At 36.7% G+C, this 19,938-nt stretch overlaps 1 protein-coding gene across 7 annotated transcripts in view; it reads left to right on the top strand.

Moving 5' to 3' along the window:
• Window positions 1-13,711, top strand: part of LOC129574996 (synaptotagmin-7) — a 46,794-nt gene extending 33,083 nt beyond the window's left edge. For 2 of the 7 annotated variants that reach the window (XM_055457738.1, XM_055457739.1), the window contains exons 2-10: window positions 130-366; window positions 4,858-5,043; window positions 7,167-7,346; window positions 9,587-9,689; window positions 10,365-10,490; window positions 11,235-11,492; window positions 12,446-12,614; window positions 12,816-13,028; window positions 13,422-13,711. In XM_055457738.1, coding sequence (XP_055313713.1) covers window positions 206-366; window positions 4,858-5,043; window positions 7,167-7,346; window positions 9,587-9,689; window positions 10,365-10,490; window positions 11,235-11,492; window positions 12,446-12,614; window positions 12,816-13,028; window positions 13,422-13,522 — 1,497 coding nt within the window. In that variant the 5' untranslated portion in view covers window positions 130-205 and the 3' untranslated portion in view covers window positions 13,523-13,711. Of the gene's footprint in view, window positions 1-129; window positions 367-4,857; window positions 5,044-7,166; window positions 7,347-9,553; window positions 9,690-10,364; window positions 10,491-11,234; window positions 11,493-12,445; window positions 12,615-12,815; window positions 13,029-13,421 lie in introns of all 7 variants that reach the window. The other 5 variants (XM_055457743.1, XM_055457744.1, XM_055457741.1 and 2 more) reach the window with 4 other exon arrangements.
• The last annotated feature ends 6,227 nt before the right edge of the window (window positions 13,712-19,938 follow it).

The raw sequence follows: 19,938 nt of genomic DNA on the forward strand, positions 1-19,938 counted from the left end.
TTTTTTTTTTTTTTTTTTTACTCTCTGTATAATTATAATTGTTCACATTATATTCGTTTTTTGTGCTCATACCTTCTATCTCTATATCTTATTCTCTCTATTTTTTTTTCTCTTTTCTATTCATTTTAGCATTTGAACTAAACTAAGCAAAAAAAACGCATCGTATTCTATAATTAGAATATAAAAAAAACACACAGACGAAATAATGGCTAATGTCATAATAATTGGATGTTTAGCAACCCTTGGTGTTATAATAGTGATTTTATTGTTATTAGCTGGTGGTTATTTATGGTGGCGTCACAAACGCTCACAGTTGAAGTTCATTGAGCCACACGAGGACGAAGAATCAACAAGTGGAAGCCTAAGGTTAGTTTTGCTTGCAATGAAAAAAACCAAACGCAAGAGAAATGAAAAAAATTAAAATAAAAAATAGAAAAAAATTAGAAAAAAAACTGAGTGATACGTGCAGAAGAAACAAAAACACACAATACTGTTTTTCCTTCTGCAGAAGAAAAGTATATAGCTGAGAAAAAAGACTGAGTGCAATCATTTGCATAGTTGTAGTTGATATTTACATGCTTCACCAAACACATTCACATACACAGCACAACGCTCGCAAAACACAATTTGGTCAATGTTTCCATGCATGGTTAGACGAGATGACGAACCATCGGTGTGGCTGTTTGTTTTTTTTTCAGCTATGTGGCTGCGAGGGGAAGCAAAAGCTGGCAAGCGTGAGAGCCAGAGATTGGAATCATTTTTGATAAAATGGCACACATTATGCATGGGCATGGAGTCAGCTGTGTCAACGTTGCGATTATGCAAGCTTCAATGCAAAATTGCTGCCAGCCAAAAAACCATTTCACGATGATGTGTTTATATATGGCATGTGGAAGCTTGCTGTCTCTTTGTCGCTCGTTGCCTTGTTGAACGCACTATAGTCAAAAATTCGAGCCACACACATTCGATCTCCCTCTCTCACACTGCCGATGCGTTTGCGTTTTGTGTATGTGATTGCGTTGATGCGCCCACAATAAAACGTCAAATAGGCATTAATTATGGCTGATGGATAAAGATAATCTGCATTTGTATGATCGCTTTAATTTATCGTTTGAGAGCCACTGCCACCGCTGCGGTCGCTGTATGTTTTCTTTCTTTCTCGCTCTTCTCTCAAAACAAATGAGTGAGAGAGAGAGAGAGAGAGAGAGGGAGCGAAAAAAATTAAACGTTAATTGTTTTTTTCTCTCTTGCAATTAGGATAATTGTTTTTAAGTGGTGCACTTTCTCTTCATTCATTTCATACTATTTCTGTCTCGCTTTCATTCACTCACTCATTATTTCCACTTTTCACAGACTGTACCAAAATGTGTTCATTTCCATTCATTTTCGTAGTAGTACTTTGAAGTCAGTAGTCTTTCTCTTTCTATCCCGTTTTTTTTGGGATAGTATGCATGCACACATTTCCGAAATATATGGAGCGATGATTTATGTATTATGTGGCTTTAATCGGCTATTCAATTTGCCAGAGAAAATGAAATTATTGTCCTTTTGGGGGTAACATTGTTGCACTTAGGCACCTTTTTGTTTCCCGTTCATGGTTAAAATCTCTGATAAAACTTGGTTAAATTGAATAACATTGGGCTATATGGTGCGCTGTAAACACATTTAGCCGCTGAATGAAAGAGAAAAAAGAAACGATGAAGCTACATAGTATCATATCCGTTGCACTTTGCCATATGCACATAATTGAATCGATATTTCGGCATGAAGTTGTTTCATCTTACGATGAGATGAGATGAAATGAAATCAATAGAAGTTATTACAATATAACTTTTCCGGCAATTCGCTTCGCTATTTTCCTCTTCTTGCAAATATTAAATACACTTTACTGCAGTTTAATTTTTTCTTATATGCACACATTTATCCGGCATAAAATCCACAACGAAAGAAGAAAAAGCAACCACCAGCGAGACGAAGAGAGAAAACGAAGCGCATTGGAGACCTAATTCTAAGCCAAGAACAACATTTATTGTATTCGCTTTGGTGAACAGCAAACAATAATGCGACAACCAGTGTATACACACAGACTCACACACACACACACACACAAACACTATTAGCCATTAGTTCGTTTATTTTCTCAACACAATGAATTCCGCTTATCGTTTGAATGTCATTCGCCAAACACTCCGGTTTTATCATCTAGCAAATGTCGTTAAATTTGATTACAAAACTACAAATTATCATTTAGCAGTGAAAATGCATTTTCTACATCGAACGGTGCTGTCTGTGTAAGTGCTACAGCGATATCAGTTGCGTTAACGTCAAGCAGTCTCCCGGTACACATCGTTGCTTTTTCTTCTCATTTTTTCAATTTCGAACTTCTGTTCTTCTTATGGGTCAGCGATTCGTATTCATTTGAAAAAAAAAGAACAATGCGTTTAGCATTTTCCTTACCGACACTCATTTCTTTCTGGTATCTTCTGTGTTTAACCAAACAACACACAGTTTTCCACTAACTTTGCAAATATCGCACGAAAAAAAAAGCAACTCGATGGATACAACGAACAATCACATTCAGTCTTTGATTTGAATGCATTCAACCCCATTGTCAATGTCAGCGGAGAATGAGATAAAAACATGTTCTCATTTACCGAAAAGACAATTATTTTCGCAATGTTTTGGCCGCCATCTCTCTTCTTCGCCTCAATCGGAGCACATGCTTTTCATTTGCAATGTTCGCATCGCGTGCATGTAAACAGTCGCTAGTTTGATTTTTATCCGACTCTGGTGCAGGCTTTGTCTTCGTGTGCCCAAAAATATTATGAGGTGGAAAGCGTAAAAGCTTTTGGCGCATTAAGCAAACTCATTTTTAAGCATTTCCAATAATCGTCTTTCACAAAGTGCCGTTGATTTGATAATAGCTTTTGACTTTTGCTCCCTAGACCATTTTTTCCCTCCTGCTTCTTCTTCTTTTCATTCTATACGTAGTAATGCTTGTTCGGCAACAGCATCGGCAACGGCAGCCATAGCATCCGTTTTGTATTTATCATACAGATGAATGCTTTTCATTCTCCTCGGGGGACAAGAGCAATCACTTCATTGAGAAAGGAAAATCCTCATCGCCTTTCTCTTTCTCTCCGTCCCTTCTACGAACTAGCCGTACGAGAACTGTACTAGGGGCTTCCATGTATATTCCATCCAAGAAATATACACCATAGATGACAGTCATACGAAATATTCACAATACTGGCAAAATATGCACCATATTCACGGAATATACACGATATTCATGAAATATACACCTCATATTCACGATCGGTAACAAAGATTCGACATTGCCGTAAACACATATTTTTTACATGCTGTGTATATTCTGTGAATATGGTGAATAATATACACGGATTATATGCAATATTCACGAAATATTCACACAAATATGAATGTATATTTTGACTTAAAAGCCCCTAGGAACTGTAAAAATGATTTCGATCGTAGAAGTTTTTCCATTTGACTAGCAAAAAAAAAACGAGACGAAAAATAAAACAAATTTAAATAAAAAGCAGCTCAGTAACATGCTGAGCGGGAATGCATTTCACAGAGGCTCAACTTTGTACTTGTATTTAAAGTGGCTATACCGTTTCGATGATTCGTTTAGTGATACCTTTTTTCGGAAATAATCCGGGTCGAAAACATATCTTGAGCATACACCTCGTATAAGAACCAAATTTTCTTGTGGCGCCACCTAGATGGCTTGCGCAATGTATTTTAAATGGTTAGCTAAGTTTTTTCAGCTTAGTACAGAACCATTTTTGGCAAAGATACAAAAGCATGCTCGAGGTATGGTCGAAAATTTAAAAAAAAAATCGCTTGCCATGGAACGTTTGGTGTTTAAAAGCGGCCGAAAGTGAAACATGACATAATTGACGTCATATATACGTCGCTCGGGTTGTGTCGAGCACACATATTGAAAATATCCCATTTTCTGATGCAGTGCTAGAGAATGTGAAATATGTCATATCATTGAAATCGGTTATTCGAAGCATTTTCATTGCGTTTTGTTATTTGATAGTTTTAGGTTGGATGTGTGCGGTGCGCACATTGAATATTTAAATGGTCGTCGAAGAGGAGGAATAGGAGGCGACGGCCGGATAAAGTGTGTTTCGATTGCTCAGCGGGAGTGGAAAATTAAAATAGCTTTCGCTCCTAATATGGTTAACTCTGTGCAATCAAAAGCCTGCCATAGCCTCAATTCAATCTGTATGTATGGTGATGTGCAAAATGTGCGCCAGAAAGCGTTTTCACACTTACAAAGCGAATAATAACAAAAGTTGTTCAATGAAAATTTGATTTCATTATTAATGTTATGATAAGTGGTAGCACTCAAAATGTGTGTGTGTGTGTGTGTGTATGTGTCTATGTTTGTGTATATAAGTCGTTTAAAAAAAATTTCTTCTTCCTTTTCGGTATAGTCATGATTTTCGTTATTGTTTATTCGTATTCATGGAAATAGCTTGATATAAAATTTATTGCATTTATAAGTTGTTTTATGAGAAAATGTATAGATATATGTGTGATAGAGAGTAAAATGTATTTCATTTTTTGCTTTTCACGTAGGTTTTGGCTTATTGCACGCTCCCCGCTCAATTGCTCATTGCTGAGCAGCGCCATTGAGCTTGCTTTTTATGTCGTTTTCATTTTAATATGGACAATAACAGAAAAAAATCATAAATAATTTTCTATTTTGATTTCGTTTATCGTTTTGTTTTCGTTTATTTTTTTCGTACGTTTTCCGAGACAAAAATAATTTGGTGACTTTTTTCTGTTTCTATTTTTTTTTTCTTTTTTGTGCGCTAGCAGACTACAGCAATTGCAACAAATGCAGCAATTTGAAACGCAACAACAGCCACAGCAAGAGTATTCAGCACAGCAAAGCAGCAAATCGCCTGTGCAATCTCAATCGCAACAACAATTGCAGCAAACCACAAATAATATCAATCGCAAATTGAATGGTTTTCTGAATTTGAAAACACCATTAATTGGGTATGTACTTCATTGACCAATGATTGATTGCCTGTCTGTTTTCGCTTTGAGCCGGATTTCCACAAACCAAATACCCACCACCACTACCACCACCACCACCACTACCACCAACCTACACACATAACCGATCTCCCTACCCTACCCACTGTGAATGCCGAAGCCCAAGCAAAGCCGAAAACAACATTGACACAAAGACACTTTAAGCATAACACTAAACCTCAAACACATTACAAAAGAATACCCAGAGATAGTTGAAAAGTCAATACCGCAAAACAGCTTCCAATCGCAAATACTCTTTCTCTCTCTCCCTCCCTCTCTCATTCTCATCCACTCCACACTCGCTGAGTCTTTATCAATCTGGAGACTTGGTGTGCTCTTTTCATTGTCGGATCGCCTCTTCGATTCGATGGTGTACTTAGAATTATGAGAGTGTACACGACGATTTCATCAAAAGAATTTCAGCCCAGTTGCAAACAAATCCGACATTTGCCCCATTATGGCTCTTCTCGGCAAAATAAGAGAAGAGGGTATTCCTTTGCCACGGGCCACACAATAACAATATACATACACACACAAATTCCGTTGGATCGGTCTCTGTGTGTCCGTGTGTCTTCATCTCTATATCGCTCCGGTTTTGATAGCTGGTAGTGATGTTGATTCTTCTTGCTGGTGTATTCTTTCAACCTCTGGGTTTCTATTTACATTTAAACACACACACACACTGAAATGACATATACACAAGCCCACCTCCTCCCACCCCGTACGCATACACGCGGAAGGAAAAACCCTGACAACTTAATTCAATAATCGCGTATCCTGCCATAACATTATTATGTATGCCTTAAGTGCTGGCAAGCGGAGAGAAGATGTTCGCTTCGTTCGTCATTCGATGACAATGACGGCAACATCGGAATGGAACCGAACGGAATACAAGAGCTTCACTCGATCTCGTTTGTACGCTCCTTGCTTGCTTACTTTATTCGCATTTGACATTTTTTTTTCTCTTTTTGAAAAAATTTAATTAAATTTCTCTCAAGTCCTAATCACATCACAGAGCGCCGCTCAAAACCGATGTAATTCAGTTGTCACGTTCATTCCTTTCGTGTTTAGTAATTTGCATGCCCGTAGTTGAAAATGGTTTTTTTTAAATACTTTTATGCTGTACATAACGTAGACATGGGCAAAATGAATGAGAGAAGGAATAACGAGGCAAAACAAATCACCGTAGAGTCGTAAATTTCAACCGCTTCCATTTTTACTATTGTCGTGTAGTATCGCTCGCTTGCTCACTTACTCGCGCATACGCTCCATCTTGCAATCGGTGAGTCTCGTGGTTAGTGTATTGCTCGTCAATTTGCTGACATAAATTGGCTGTAATGAAGAGTGCACCTCCATAATATGGCCCATCAGCGAATGATTTAATTAAATCAAAAGAAAAAAAACGTGAGCACGAGCTCAATTGAGCATAAAACTACTGGTTAAATGGACACGATAAGCGATGCGGTTTTGTTATTATATTTGTTTTTTTTCGTGCAAAGTTATTCATTCTTTTCATTCCTTCGGCCCATCCAACAACCAAAAAAAACCTCGACTCCCCTAAGTACGAACAATCACTCACTCACACACACACAACCACACCAACACAAACATAAAAAATTCACATGAAAAAAATAACCTTAAAAAGCTCATTTCGTTCATCAAAAATACTGAGCACACCACCGAGCATTCATTGAGATGATGCGACCACAAAAATGAAATATACACGGAATACAAAACAAAAACATCTCGATCAAAATGTTAGAAAAAACCACACACACAAACATAAAATGCCCCTGACAGTCAACGAAATGGACACACACACACACACACAAAATTCCATTGGTCTGAAACAATGGAATGTCACGCAGAAACAAAATACAATTAACATGAAAATACCAACAAAACCAAACACACTTATAACAATCCTAGATAACATTAAAATTGTTTTTTTAGCAAATTCCGCTTTGTGCACATTAAACGATTCGTTAGAAACCAACAACAACAAATAAACCAGTCTCAAGCGCATCCGTGCTGTGTTTTTTTTAGTATAGCATTCATTTTTAACCCTTTCAATTGTATTTTAGAATAGAGGACACACACAAAAACAACGAATGTTCGTTATTCCAGTTTACAGTATGTTGCACCAACGGAAAAAAACGCGATCACCAATGGATAGAGAGTGAAAAGAAAAAAGAAGAGAAAAAAAACGCGAACGCAATCAATGCTGTCCGCATACGTTACAACTGCTATGACATTTCTGACAAGTGAATATAGCAAATATAACAGACACATAGGAGCCAATTCCATACCCACACTCACACGTGCACCACATGTTACATTAGCAATTCAGAAATCAACCTTGAATTGTAAGAACATCATAGAAAATCTCGCGGTCGCCGAAAAACGCCGTATGTCGAACATGCGCGCGAGCTCACGCTCTTCTTTTCCGTTTTTGGTCTTCTTCATTCTTTTTTTTTGTATGTTGTCGTAGTGAAATTAGTTAGTTGATTCTTCGAAATAGTCATATAGCTAACAAACGTGCGACACATTAAAACTATACAAATAAAACTGAAAACGACACTGAATTTAGAAAGCTAAACTTTTTGTGTGCGAGAGAGAGAGAGAGAGAGAGAGAGAGAGAGAGAGAGAGAGAGAGAGGGAAAAAGAAATATGTGACGAACAAACACACTGGATTTTTATTTTTAAACACCAACTAACTAGCTTGTGCATGATAAATGAGTCATTATTTTGGATTGTGTTGCCTGTTATCCAATACTTGACCCTCTTTCCTCCGTGAACACACTCACCCGGTGTCTCCCTCTCTCCTTCCTCCCTAAAAGTGATAAAATTAGCCATGGTTCTAAAAGACGACCCATTTCTCTAATGTAATCCAAATGCAGCATTTGTGTTGTTTTGGGCGTTTAGTCCACTGTTTTTTTTCCTCTCACTTTTGTTCTCTCTCCTCTCACTCCTGCATTCTCACACTCGATGGGTGTTTTTTTTTCTCTCTCTTGTGTCAGAGACATACACCATTCCCGTGCCATTCTGATGAAAATCTTCTTCAGCACACAACAACAACAACAGCAATAGCAGCAGTTGAATGAACAGAGAAGAAAAAGCAAGCAGAAATATAAAAACCTATTAACAAAAGGCAAAATCCGAGCGGGTCATATGTATTTAGAAATGTTAGCTGGTCCGAATGTCTGCAATGAACATTTTTTTTTGGTTTAGCTCCACCGAGACTAATGTTGAAAACTAAACTCCCGCCAGTTTATTCTCTTCGGATTGGCCTGGTCAAAAGCAAGCAAAATCATATGTTGACTGTAACTCCTCGAATAAGCACGTTCACATATACCTACGTATTTTTGCACTCGCTCTCTTCGTTTCTTTATTTCTCTTTACAGATCCTGATGAGCGAGCAGAAAAAGAATTCATTTGAAAAATTCTCAAAATCTTTTTTTCTCTCTCTCTCTCTCTTACGCTCTCTTCTGCCTCGTCCAACTCGCACTCAGTACATTTATATAAATTTGTACACAATACGAAGCGAACGAGTGAGCGCACGAATGTGAGTGTGTATTGCGAATTGGTTGTACTTCTGCAATCAGACATGCCACGCTCGTTGTTTCATTTGCATTCAAAATGCTTTTCGCCTCATTTTCATTTCGTTTGCTTTTTCTCCACTCCAAATGCTGAAATGTACATGTATCCACACTTTGTGTGTGCTTTGCAAGATTGTATCGTTTCGTTGCGAAACAAACAGAAGAAGAAAAAAAATGAAATGGAATGAAATGAAATGAGTTGGTATTCACAACAGCTAGATATATAGATAAAAATCGAGTGGCACACAAAATGAAACATACACAAAGGAATAAAGAGAGCGAACAGTTTTTTTCTGGTGTGTGAAAATACAGAAAGATGAAACAAAATGTCCAAATCGCACGTGTCTTGAGCAATTAATTTTCTGGTTAATGCAAATAGAAAAAAAGCTGCGGCAGAAGTAGCAACAGCAATAACAGTTACAAAAACTCCATTAGTGCACGTTTCTTTTTTCTTCTTACTTTAGTATTAAAAACCCATTGCTCGAATGAAACAGACCTTAGCCTCCACCTTCCCAATCCAACCCAGCAAAATCGAATGCAATCGCACGGAAAACGAACCGAACAGAAGAAGCAAAAAAAGAAAAAAAAAAAACACTTAGATAGCTGATGTGAGAATCAATTTTATTGAACCGCCCCATAGATATGTTGACCAACTCTTCCTCCCAATTCCACGCACAGAAACCCTTTGCCCAATCCTCCGCACATTTTGCAGAATGAAGGCAAACGATGATGATGACGATGATAACATGTGAAATTTATACACACTTACACACACACATATAATACACTCGCACGTCCACAACACAAACACAAAGACACTGAATGTTGTTGCAAATTAAATGTGTGAACGGATATCGATTGTCTGTCTGTAGTAATTTTTTGGAACACATTGTTATGTATTTTAGATCAAGTTCGCAAACAAAATCTCCAGTCGGCAGTTCATCGGGCGATAGAAACGGTGATGGGGGCAGGCAGAATGTTGGCGGACCAAAACAAGATAATCAAACCGTAAGTTTTAGACCAATGCCAAACAAAAAAAAAAAACCAAAAAAAAAAAAAGAAAATGAGTGTACTGAATACAACGAGGAAGAAAACAACAACGGAATTGAAGCGGCGATAGCATCGATAAAGAGGATGAATCGCAACAAACGGTGACTGGCAGACGAAGAAATCTAGATGTTGGAATAAACAATCATCGAAAAAGCTCCCTCAGAAACATTCTAACATTTTATCAATGTAGCACTTCGATTTCCACATTCATCGATCACGAAATCATCGGATTGTGAATCAAACGACTGTTCATTGCGTTTGCAGTGATAATGGCACTTGAAAATTAAATTCTGCAAATCGCGCGCACACGCGTGCGATGTGTGCGTGGATCATCGTACAATGCATATTCTTAAACTCATAATAATTCCTTCGTATTTTTGTCTCAATGTTTGATGTTCCATATTGTGCTTGTGTCTCACATCCATAATGGCAATCTTCTAGATTGTGTTTACATTTCATTTGTTGCCCGTACCCATTCGTAACTAACATTTTTCACCAAATCGACCATAAATTCTATGTGTACCTAATATTTGTTGCTTTTTCCTTCTCTCTCTCTCTCTCTCTCTCTCTCTCTCTCTCTCTCTCTCTCTCTCCCTCTCTCTTTCTATTACTTCGATGGATGTGCGATTCTAGAACCGGAGTACTTCAATGATTGATATGTACATAGACAATGCGGAACCAACTGAAAACGTTGGTCAGATACATTTTTGTGTTGAATATGACTTCCAGAACAATACGTTGATACTGAAAATTTTACAGGTAAACACAATTGGTATTATTGTTTTCTTTCTCTCTTTCTCCCGTTATATCTTTTTCTCGCTCTCTTGGGCTGGTTATTTTGCAGATAAATTTGTTAAATTTTGCCTTGCTGTCTTTGATTGTTTCTCCAGTCCCGTGGAGGAGCCATATAGAATTCCATGAGCACGCACACCGAATTTGAAAATTGTTTTGGGCACGATTGCCATCAATCGTATTAGAATTTATGTATCGAACGGTGTGTGTATATGCGAATATGTGGCTGTGTGCAGAAAAAAAAAACGATTTCCCATTTACTTAAAGTGAAATGAAATCGATTGTTTGTACAACTCTCTTCCGTTTTACGAACAGTTCATAGTTTTTAGTTTTGTGATTATTAGTTGCGAACATTTTGAGTGCTGAACTCTCTTTCGCATACACACATGCGCTCGGCATGGAAAGAACCGGCAATCAATGTGTATATGTGTGTGAGTTGTATGAATCAAATCACAAACAGAAGCTAAAGCTTTCATTTCTTGTATACAATTTTCGTTAAAAAAAAATTTTATGTTACTCTGTGTTTGATCGATATGCTGTTTACACTATATTTCATTTGTTTCACTTTTGTTTTTCTCTTGCCATTTTCTCCATTTCGGTGCCGTATTTTTTTCTCTCTTTCTCTCTCCCTCGTCCAATTACAACCGGATTTTGCGCCTGCAACTAACGACATTCCAATTGATTCGACGAACAAATCGACCGACAAAACAGGGTAAAGATTTACCAGCAAAGGATTTGAGTGGCACTTCGGATCCTTACGTACGGGTAACTCTATTGCCAGACAAAAAGCATCGACTTGAAACGAAAATCAAGCGACGCACATTGAATCCAAGATGGAACGAAACATTCTATTTCGAAGGATTTCCCATCCAAAAGCTGAATACACGTGTGCTTCATTTGCATGTTTTCGACTACGATCGATTTTCAAGAGACGATTCCATTGGAGAAGTATTTCTTCCATTGTGTCAAGTAAGTAATTCTCTGTCTCTGTCGCCCATCCACCCCACCCAGAATTTATACTCTCTCTTGCTTGCTCCTTTTAGTGTTGATGTGCTGAAGAGTGCTTCGGCACAAACACATCGACACATAGATAGCAGAGCGCAGTGTTTGCCATGGGTTTTCGGCTGTTGTTCGAAAGTTCAACTAAAACTTTGCAAATTCCATGCAGCGAACATTTGTTGAGAGACACACACACACACATAAAAATGATGGTAATGAGAGGTGGCCGAGGGGGAAAAACGGTCCGGAGAGTAAATCTTTGACAAGGATTAATAAAATACACACCAATTAATTTATATTATTCTGATTTTTCGATAGAGCGTTTTCACCGTACAATTAAAGTTCGGTGTGCTAAGTACCAGTACGCACACGGGTATGCAGATAGAGCTAATGATTGAGAGTGTGAGTGAGTAAGAGCCGACAGCACAGCAAACATTACTGGAAGAGCTGAAAGGGCTTAATCTCAAAATTAAAATTTAAGCGCATAAAAGCATTCCACTCTCTCACTCTCCTCTTCTTTCTCAAACACATACACTCTATCTCGCTTGCTGTGTGCTCTGACTCACACTTGTCGACTCACTACGAATGAGAGAATGATACGATGAAATCCGTGTGTATTTTCCACTCCGTCAACCAGATTAATTTCCTTAATCAAGAAAATGTTTTGATGATGTGGTGCCTCTCGACAATTGACAACTTTGGAATTGTGTGCATGTGTTTGTGTACCTTCATCATGCCACACCACACTTTTTTCACATTGCAAACAATCGATAAACACACATGCCATTAATAAGTGTCACGTATTCACCAAACTCATACTCTTCTCTCTTCTTTTTTTTCCTCTACTGTGTCTCGACACATTTTTCTTCTTCTTTTATTTTGCTGTCAATTCACTTCCAACACATACACACATTTAACTCTAGGTTGACTTAACCGGGAAGCAATCTTATTGGAAAGCATTGAAACCGCCAGCCAAAGATAAATGCGGCGAATTGTTGACTACACTTTGCTATCATCCATCGAATTCGATTTTGACATTATCACTAATTAAAGCTAGAAATTTGAAAGCCAAAGATATTAATGGCAAATCTGGTGAGTACAACAACATACATATGTAGAAAAAATGCCACATTGAGATTTGCAAGAGTCAAGGTCGAGCTTTTCTATCGATATCTAAACGTGATACATGATGGAAATTACCATGATAATACATATCTAAACAATGTTTTAATACCACCAATCTCTCTCTCTCTCTCTATCCCACCCACCTCACCACCTATTTACGCCACACAGATCCATATGTTAAAGTTTGGCTCCAATTTGGTGATAAACGCATCGAAAAACGAAAGACACCAATATTCAAATGCACGCTGAACCCAGTATTTAATGAATCATTTAGTTTTAATGTGCCATGGGAAAAGATTCGGGAATGTTCACTAGATGTCATGGTTATGGACTTTGATAATATCGGCCGCAATGAGCTTATCGGACGGATTTTGTTAGCCGGTATGGATATATGAATGATTTGGAGCGAAAATGTAATACAGAAAAGTTGAGCGGAAAAATGTCAAATGAAAAGGGATACTATATAGCTATCCCTTTTCCGCTTATTCATCATCGACATTTTTCCGCTCAACTTTTCTGTATTACATTTTCGCTCCAAACGATTCATATGTTATTCAAGATATGCCTTTTTTTAAATCCCTTCTTTGACATAGCAAAATCACCTTTTTTCATCATTATCATCATATTTAATACGTTGATATCCTTTTCTCTCTCTCTCTCTCTCTCTCTCTCTCTCTTCCCCGGTTAATTTTTCGATCTCTGTTCGTTTCATCATTTTGTTCTATCCGTCGCTTCATCCACCGTTGCTCATGCCATCGCTGGTCGTTCGTGCAGGTAAAAATGGTTCCGGCGCAAATGAAACCAAACACTGGCAAGATATGATATCAAAGCCACGACAAACTATCATTCAATGGCATCGACTAAAACCTGAGTAAATTCACACGCTGACAACGTATTCGCATCACACTGCAACAACAAGAGGGGAAGAACTAACTATAAAATAATTGACAAAAAGCTGACAAAGATATGCCGAACGCACTGCTAAGACAAATGGGAAAGAAACAATTTATTTTTTAACAAACTGAACATGTAGCATCGAGAACAAGAAAATCCAGAAGAGCAAAGACAGGAATAACAAGCAGGAAGAAAAAAAGACGAAGAGAAAATCCAAAGCAAATTAGATGGTATCTTTTTATAAATGACACACACATACACACCCATACAAAATAATAAGCAAAATGCAAAGGAGCAACTCAGCAAACGCTCATGACAAAGAGAAAGCGACCGAAAGAGGCAGATAGACACAACATTTCAAGTGCTACATTTTATTCCGGATTTCGAAAATAGATTCATATACATATCTCGACGCTGAATCTCAAAGTTTCGGTTGAACTACATCTGTCGTTGTGTTTCATCTTTTATTTTCTGCTTTTTTTCTATTTTGGTGTGTATGTGTGTGTGTGTGCCTCGGATCGGATGATATGCAGAAAAGCAAAGCAAGACCATGCCAAAAACCATCAGAGCAACTTGGGGTTGATTTCCTTTTGATCTCATGAATCGCAGTTTGATTCATTGAATAAACATGCATCGTGCACATACAACTCCATAATACTCCATAAACTACAATGCAAATTGCGCTTTCGATGTTTTGTAGATTTTGTGTGTGTGTGTGTGTGTGTGTACGTTATGTGGAGGTGCAATGAAACATGTGCTCAACGAGGCTCTTGAATTTCCAGAATAGAAGCAACAACAAACGAAGCCAAAACGAACAGAAAGAAAAAAAAATTATATAAAAAAATATGCTGCTATTGCTTAAATGAACAAACATACGATTTAAGAATTTCAAAATGACGAATGATTTTGCTAATGGTTACATTTCCCGCATTTCATCATTCACATAAACACACACACATTGAGTGAGCCCATTTTCGTTTGACTGCATCGAGCCGCAGAACATTAAACACACTCATACACATCGAGCATAAGGGAGAAAAACGAAAGAAAGCGAGATTATTCACATTAGCGATTTATTGAAATTCAAGCTTTTAGAAACAATTAATTCGCATCCTTGGCATATGATGATGATGACGACGACATCGGCAACAACGATGGTGTGTTACAATCATCGTTTCTCTCACTCTCTCTCGTATTCGCTGTAATATTTCGATATGCGTACACAAACGTTACAAAGCAATGAATTGTAAGTATTTTATGCATCATTTTGGACAAGGAGCAAGTGAAAATAGCAAAATTGCACTAATTGCCGAACATAGAACGAAATATATTTGACGCCGTAAAACGAAATCGCAATTTTCTGCAATATTCATCAGATTCTTTGGCATCATAGCGACAACACGATGTGGGACCACCTTCGATGCAAAATGACGAACAAAAGCTGAGTGGAGCGAGCGAGCGTGAACGCAAGAGAGCGAGAGGGGACATCAATAATGGAACATGTTCTGCAATCGTTCCATCGAAATAAAACGAAATTGATATTCGATTCGAAGGCATCGTCGTTTTATTCACTCTCCGTCATTGTGAGAGACGAAGCACATACACAGAAATCTAGAGAGTGCGAGCGATAACGAAAGCAAAAGAGCGGGATTGAACGAGATTCAGACAGAGTTTGATTGACGGCGGCTCGTCACACCATTTAGACAACCATTGAGGTAAGCCAATTGCAAGAATCGCATCGCAACATTGAAAAATGATGATTTTAATCAATCAATCGATTGGTGGTTGCTTTTTTTTCGGTCGGATTTTCCTTTCAATCGCATCCAATCACACAAATATATTCAACACAGTTTGATGGATTTTATCAATTGGAAACCATTCCATACACAGTGTTACTAATATTTTGCTATTTGCAAATTGTCTCTTTCAGATCGGGCCACGGGAATATTCATAAAATGAGCTTTTTGATGTGTATGTGTGTGTGCGTGCCGATCTTTTGACGATGGTTTCGTGCAGGTGATGAACGAATCAGGCACATTTATAGAGTTTAATTTTACTCGAGGTAAACAATTGAACCAAATATTTTTTCGTTGGATTTTTTTAACTTTACGATTCGAACCTTTTCCAGCTTCGTCAAATTACAACAGAAGTCGAAAATTTACGAGTTTCAATCGCTACGGTGGAATCCGAATTCGAAGATACTTTGCTTTTTAGCAAACAAAAAATAGCATTTGTGGCAAGTGATGTTAATTTTTTTTTTATTGGAAACACACAATGTTCGAACCAACAAAAAGAAAATGTACACTGTGATCGAGCTCACGTCATTTATTTAAATGGAAACAACAACAAAATCAACCAACAACGGTCTGTAGATGGAATAGAAAAGTTTAGTTTTTAACAAAAAAAAAAACAATTAGCATAATGACAAAAAAGACCAGCAAACAGCAAACCAAAAATGAACTTATCAAACGAAATATGTTAGAAAAATGATTTTAGAAAAAACAAACCAATTGAAACAAAGCCAAAACATATGGAATACTAAACCAAAAACCACAAAACAAATTTAAGAATATTTTATGAAGAAGAAAACAGATCATGCAGATTGACAATTTCTAGGGCGTAATGTATCAAATAAATCCAAATTAGCATAAACAAGTCGTTTCTTGCTCAGAAGATGAAGATGAAAAAAAGAATGAAAAAAAAGAATGAAATAAAACATATTTGGTTAAAGAGTCATTCAAAATGATGAAAGATGTTTTAAACAATTTAAACTAGTGAATTTAGGCAAATTGACCGTTATATTAAAAAAAAAACAAAACAAAACAAAAAAAAATCGCTTTTATCCATTGTCATCGGGAACATCGAATCTACGACTAAAACCGACACTTAACACTTAAGATAAATGTCCGTGCGCACTGAAATGACACATACTTACTAAAAGCAGAACACATACACACATATTCGTGCAATAAATTATTGAACGGTGGTATAAAACACACCAACGACGGGTATCATATTGTTTTTCTTTATTTCGAAATCCGTTTTTTCATCGACATGGTTTGTCTCGGCGTGGGTAAGCTTTTTTTTCGGACATTGGCAAAATAGCGTGCGAAATAAGTGGCTTGTGTGGAAGTAGGTATAATATTGGTAAAATGGAGCATCATAATCCAGAAGCCGAAGAAAATATGCAACCACTCAATCTTATCTCGATCTCATTCAATTTGCAAAATGTCGAAAAAGCTCATCATCGTCGATTTCAATTGTGCGGCAACAGCTTTCAGTTCACATTGTTTTAATCAACACATTTACATACACATGCATTCCTTTTTATCAAACACACTGACATTTTGCACTACATATAGTGCTCGAAAACTGTTTTAACATTTCCAAACCATATCCGGTGTTTTTATGAAAGAATATCAGTTGTTCCAATTTTTGTTTTGTTTTCATTGCTCGTCTATTTTCATTTGCTGTTTCTCAGCGTTTTTTTTATCAATCGTTTTGATTTTCTGCTCAACATTTTTTTTTCTTTCTTTTTCATCGTGCTCTTGTTTTTCCCTACATCTTTCACTCATCTGTCTTTGTCGAAAGTATCCGAAAATTTGAAAAGCAATTTCGCCGAGAAACACGAACAGAAGTGATAAAAAAAAACAACCTGAACGTGAACAGAAAAAAGGCAGATTGAAGTGCTTTCGATGAGAAATCGATTCATTTTAAAATATTCACATCACTTCCATTGAGTGTAACATCATAAAAGTGATATCAATGAATAATATTTGGATTAAATGTTCTTTTTCTTCCGTCATTTTGCCTGCAGCTATTGTTTTTACTTGTTATTCTTCACTTTAACTTCCACTTTGAAACTGACAAGAAATAGAGAAAAATAACCGAAGCTTAACTTCAATAAAATTCCAAACTGAAACAAGTATGATGCATTTTTATTCACTTGTTACCGTCTATTTTCTTCCTTTCTCGTTACACTCGTGGTTTGAAATGTTATTGTAGTGCAAAGTGAATATATTGAACAAAAAAAATGCATTTGATGAGGCAAAAAAGGCATTTAAAATGTCGTCCCCATACGAGATACGGCAGCGTCATTCAACCGAATTAGAGTTGAAAGCGCTCCGTCACCGGATTTTTTTTTTAAACAACAACCAGAGACAAAAATGCATAAAATATCGAACAATTTTATCAGCGGATACAAAAACCACACACATTCACTTAAATATACACACATCCATTACCATTTTTAAAGAGAATAAAAAAACAACAACACATACCAAATCAAATATCGTTATTTGTGAAGAGCGCTTGGATCGTGCAAGTCATTTTTTTTTTCTTCGTTCGTTACGGGTTCTTTTCATTGGTCAAAGTGAAAGTATATAATTACTATTGTACGATGAACAAACAAAAAAGAAAAAACAAATACTAAGCTAGCAATTGTACACTAGATACAAAAAAAAATGGAGTAAAAAACAAATATACTGAAAAAAGCAAACAAGTTTTAGTGGTTATTTTTTAATATATTGAAAATGAGAAACGATCGCTCGTGCGCTCGCTCGAAAGTGGCGATGGGCCAGCCAACGGGTTCAGAATGTGTTTTATACGATGTGAGTGTCATGTGGATACTGAATACGAGTGTAATATTCCCATTAATGAACTCTGTGAGGGCAAAAACTCTCTTCTATATCTTTCTCTACTCTCTTAAAGAGGATATATCCAACGATTCAGACCCATGGTCCTCCTAGCTATGATGAAAATTTCGAGAAATCGAGCACCCACTGAAATTTAATTGCAATCGACCATTGCAATGAAACACCATTCTAAACTTGGCTTGGTTTGGCTATCGCACTATAAACGCGAACTACGTTATGTTAAACCTTGATTTAAATGTCGGCATTTGTTACAAAAAAAAAATTATTTGAAAAAAATCCATAAGAGAAAAAAACACAGTTTTAATTAAAGAAGAAAAAAAACGTCAGGTAATCATTCGCGCGCGCGGTTATAAAAACAAGTTTAATACATGATTTTTATTCATCATGTATGCAATGAAGAAATTCTTTTCATTTTCTTTCCCCAGAAAACATAAACTGAGATGCTCTATTAAACAAAAAAAATTGTAGCCTAAGTGACTAAACAAACAAACAAAAAATGCAGAAAAAATATTGTTTGACAAAGAAAAAAAAAACATTATATATATTCAATGTAATTTGATGTGTTTTGTAGTAAGTAATTTTAAATAACAACAACAACCAACAACAACAACAACCAACAACAACAAAATGGTCAAAGTGCAAAATCTAGTTTATATATGAGCTAATAAAATATAATTGTGGTTTTGAATTGTTCACGTTTATTCGTCGATTTGAAACCAAAACACAAAAATCACAAAAAACACATGTTGAATCTAATTGATTTGAATGCCTCAAAGTAAGAATAACAAATTTTTCCACTTCTATTCCAATTTTATTCCCTCAATGCTAAGAAGAAAGAAAAAAAAAAACACTTCGACGAAAGACATACACATACACAAACACACACAAGGAAGAAAAAAAGAACATTTCGTTTCACTTGTTCGTCTGCCCTTCATTTTGATGGTGTATGGTCTTTTTTTACCATTCATTTTGTGTGCATCAGATACAGAGACAAAAAATCGAGTTAAAATACGATATAGACGTAGAGAATAAAACACATTTTGAACAAAGAAGAATGAACAACCGAAGAGTGTTTGAGTGCGCGTTGCACGCGCACGTACAGACATAGCATAGAAGTATGGGAAACCAAAACCGACGCAACAAAGGGAAAAAGAACGTAGGAGAGAAAATAAATATATCAACTCACAATAAGGTCTAAGCTAGATATAGTTTGCAAAATGAATGAATCCGCATTTGTAAAGTGTGGCTGATCCATCGGTCAACTTTTATTCGACTGATTTCTACGACTATGCATGACAGATGGCAGCAAGATTTTTGGTGAAGTGGCACAATGTAGGCCATAAATAAATGAAACATATATCTAAATTTATAAAATAAAAAACAGAAAAACCAATTTAGTTTTTTATCGACACAAAACAACAACAAAACACACATAAACACACACACACACACAAAACACCTCAAGAAATCGAGTATCAGCTAGCAGTTAAATGTTCAAGCATAATGATCAATTAGCAGCTGCTGCAATTATAGCAACAACAACAATAGCAACAGCAACGCAAAAGCTTATTTGGCTGGAAATGGCCAAAAATGGGAACATATCACTTTCTCGGACAAAAGCGGAAAATAACGATTCACAGCGACACATGATGCACAATGGTTCGAAGAGAGACACGGCCGGCCCATTCGGTGATGTGCTTCCTTTTTCGTTCTTCTTCATCTTCTGTTGTTAAGTACGATGT

This window comes from Sitodiplosis mosellana, unplaced genomic scaffold (assembly GCF_009176505.1).
Source record: "Sitodiplosis mosellana isolate CC-2019 unplaced genomic scaffold, AAFC_SMos_1.0 Smas_scaffold_6166, whole genome shotgun sequence".
In the NCBI taxonomy this organism is placed as follows: Eukaryota; Metazoa; Arthropoda; class Insecta; order Diptera; family Cecidomyiidae; genus Sitodiplosis; species Sitodiplosis mosellana.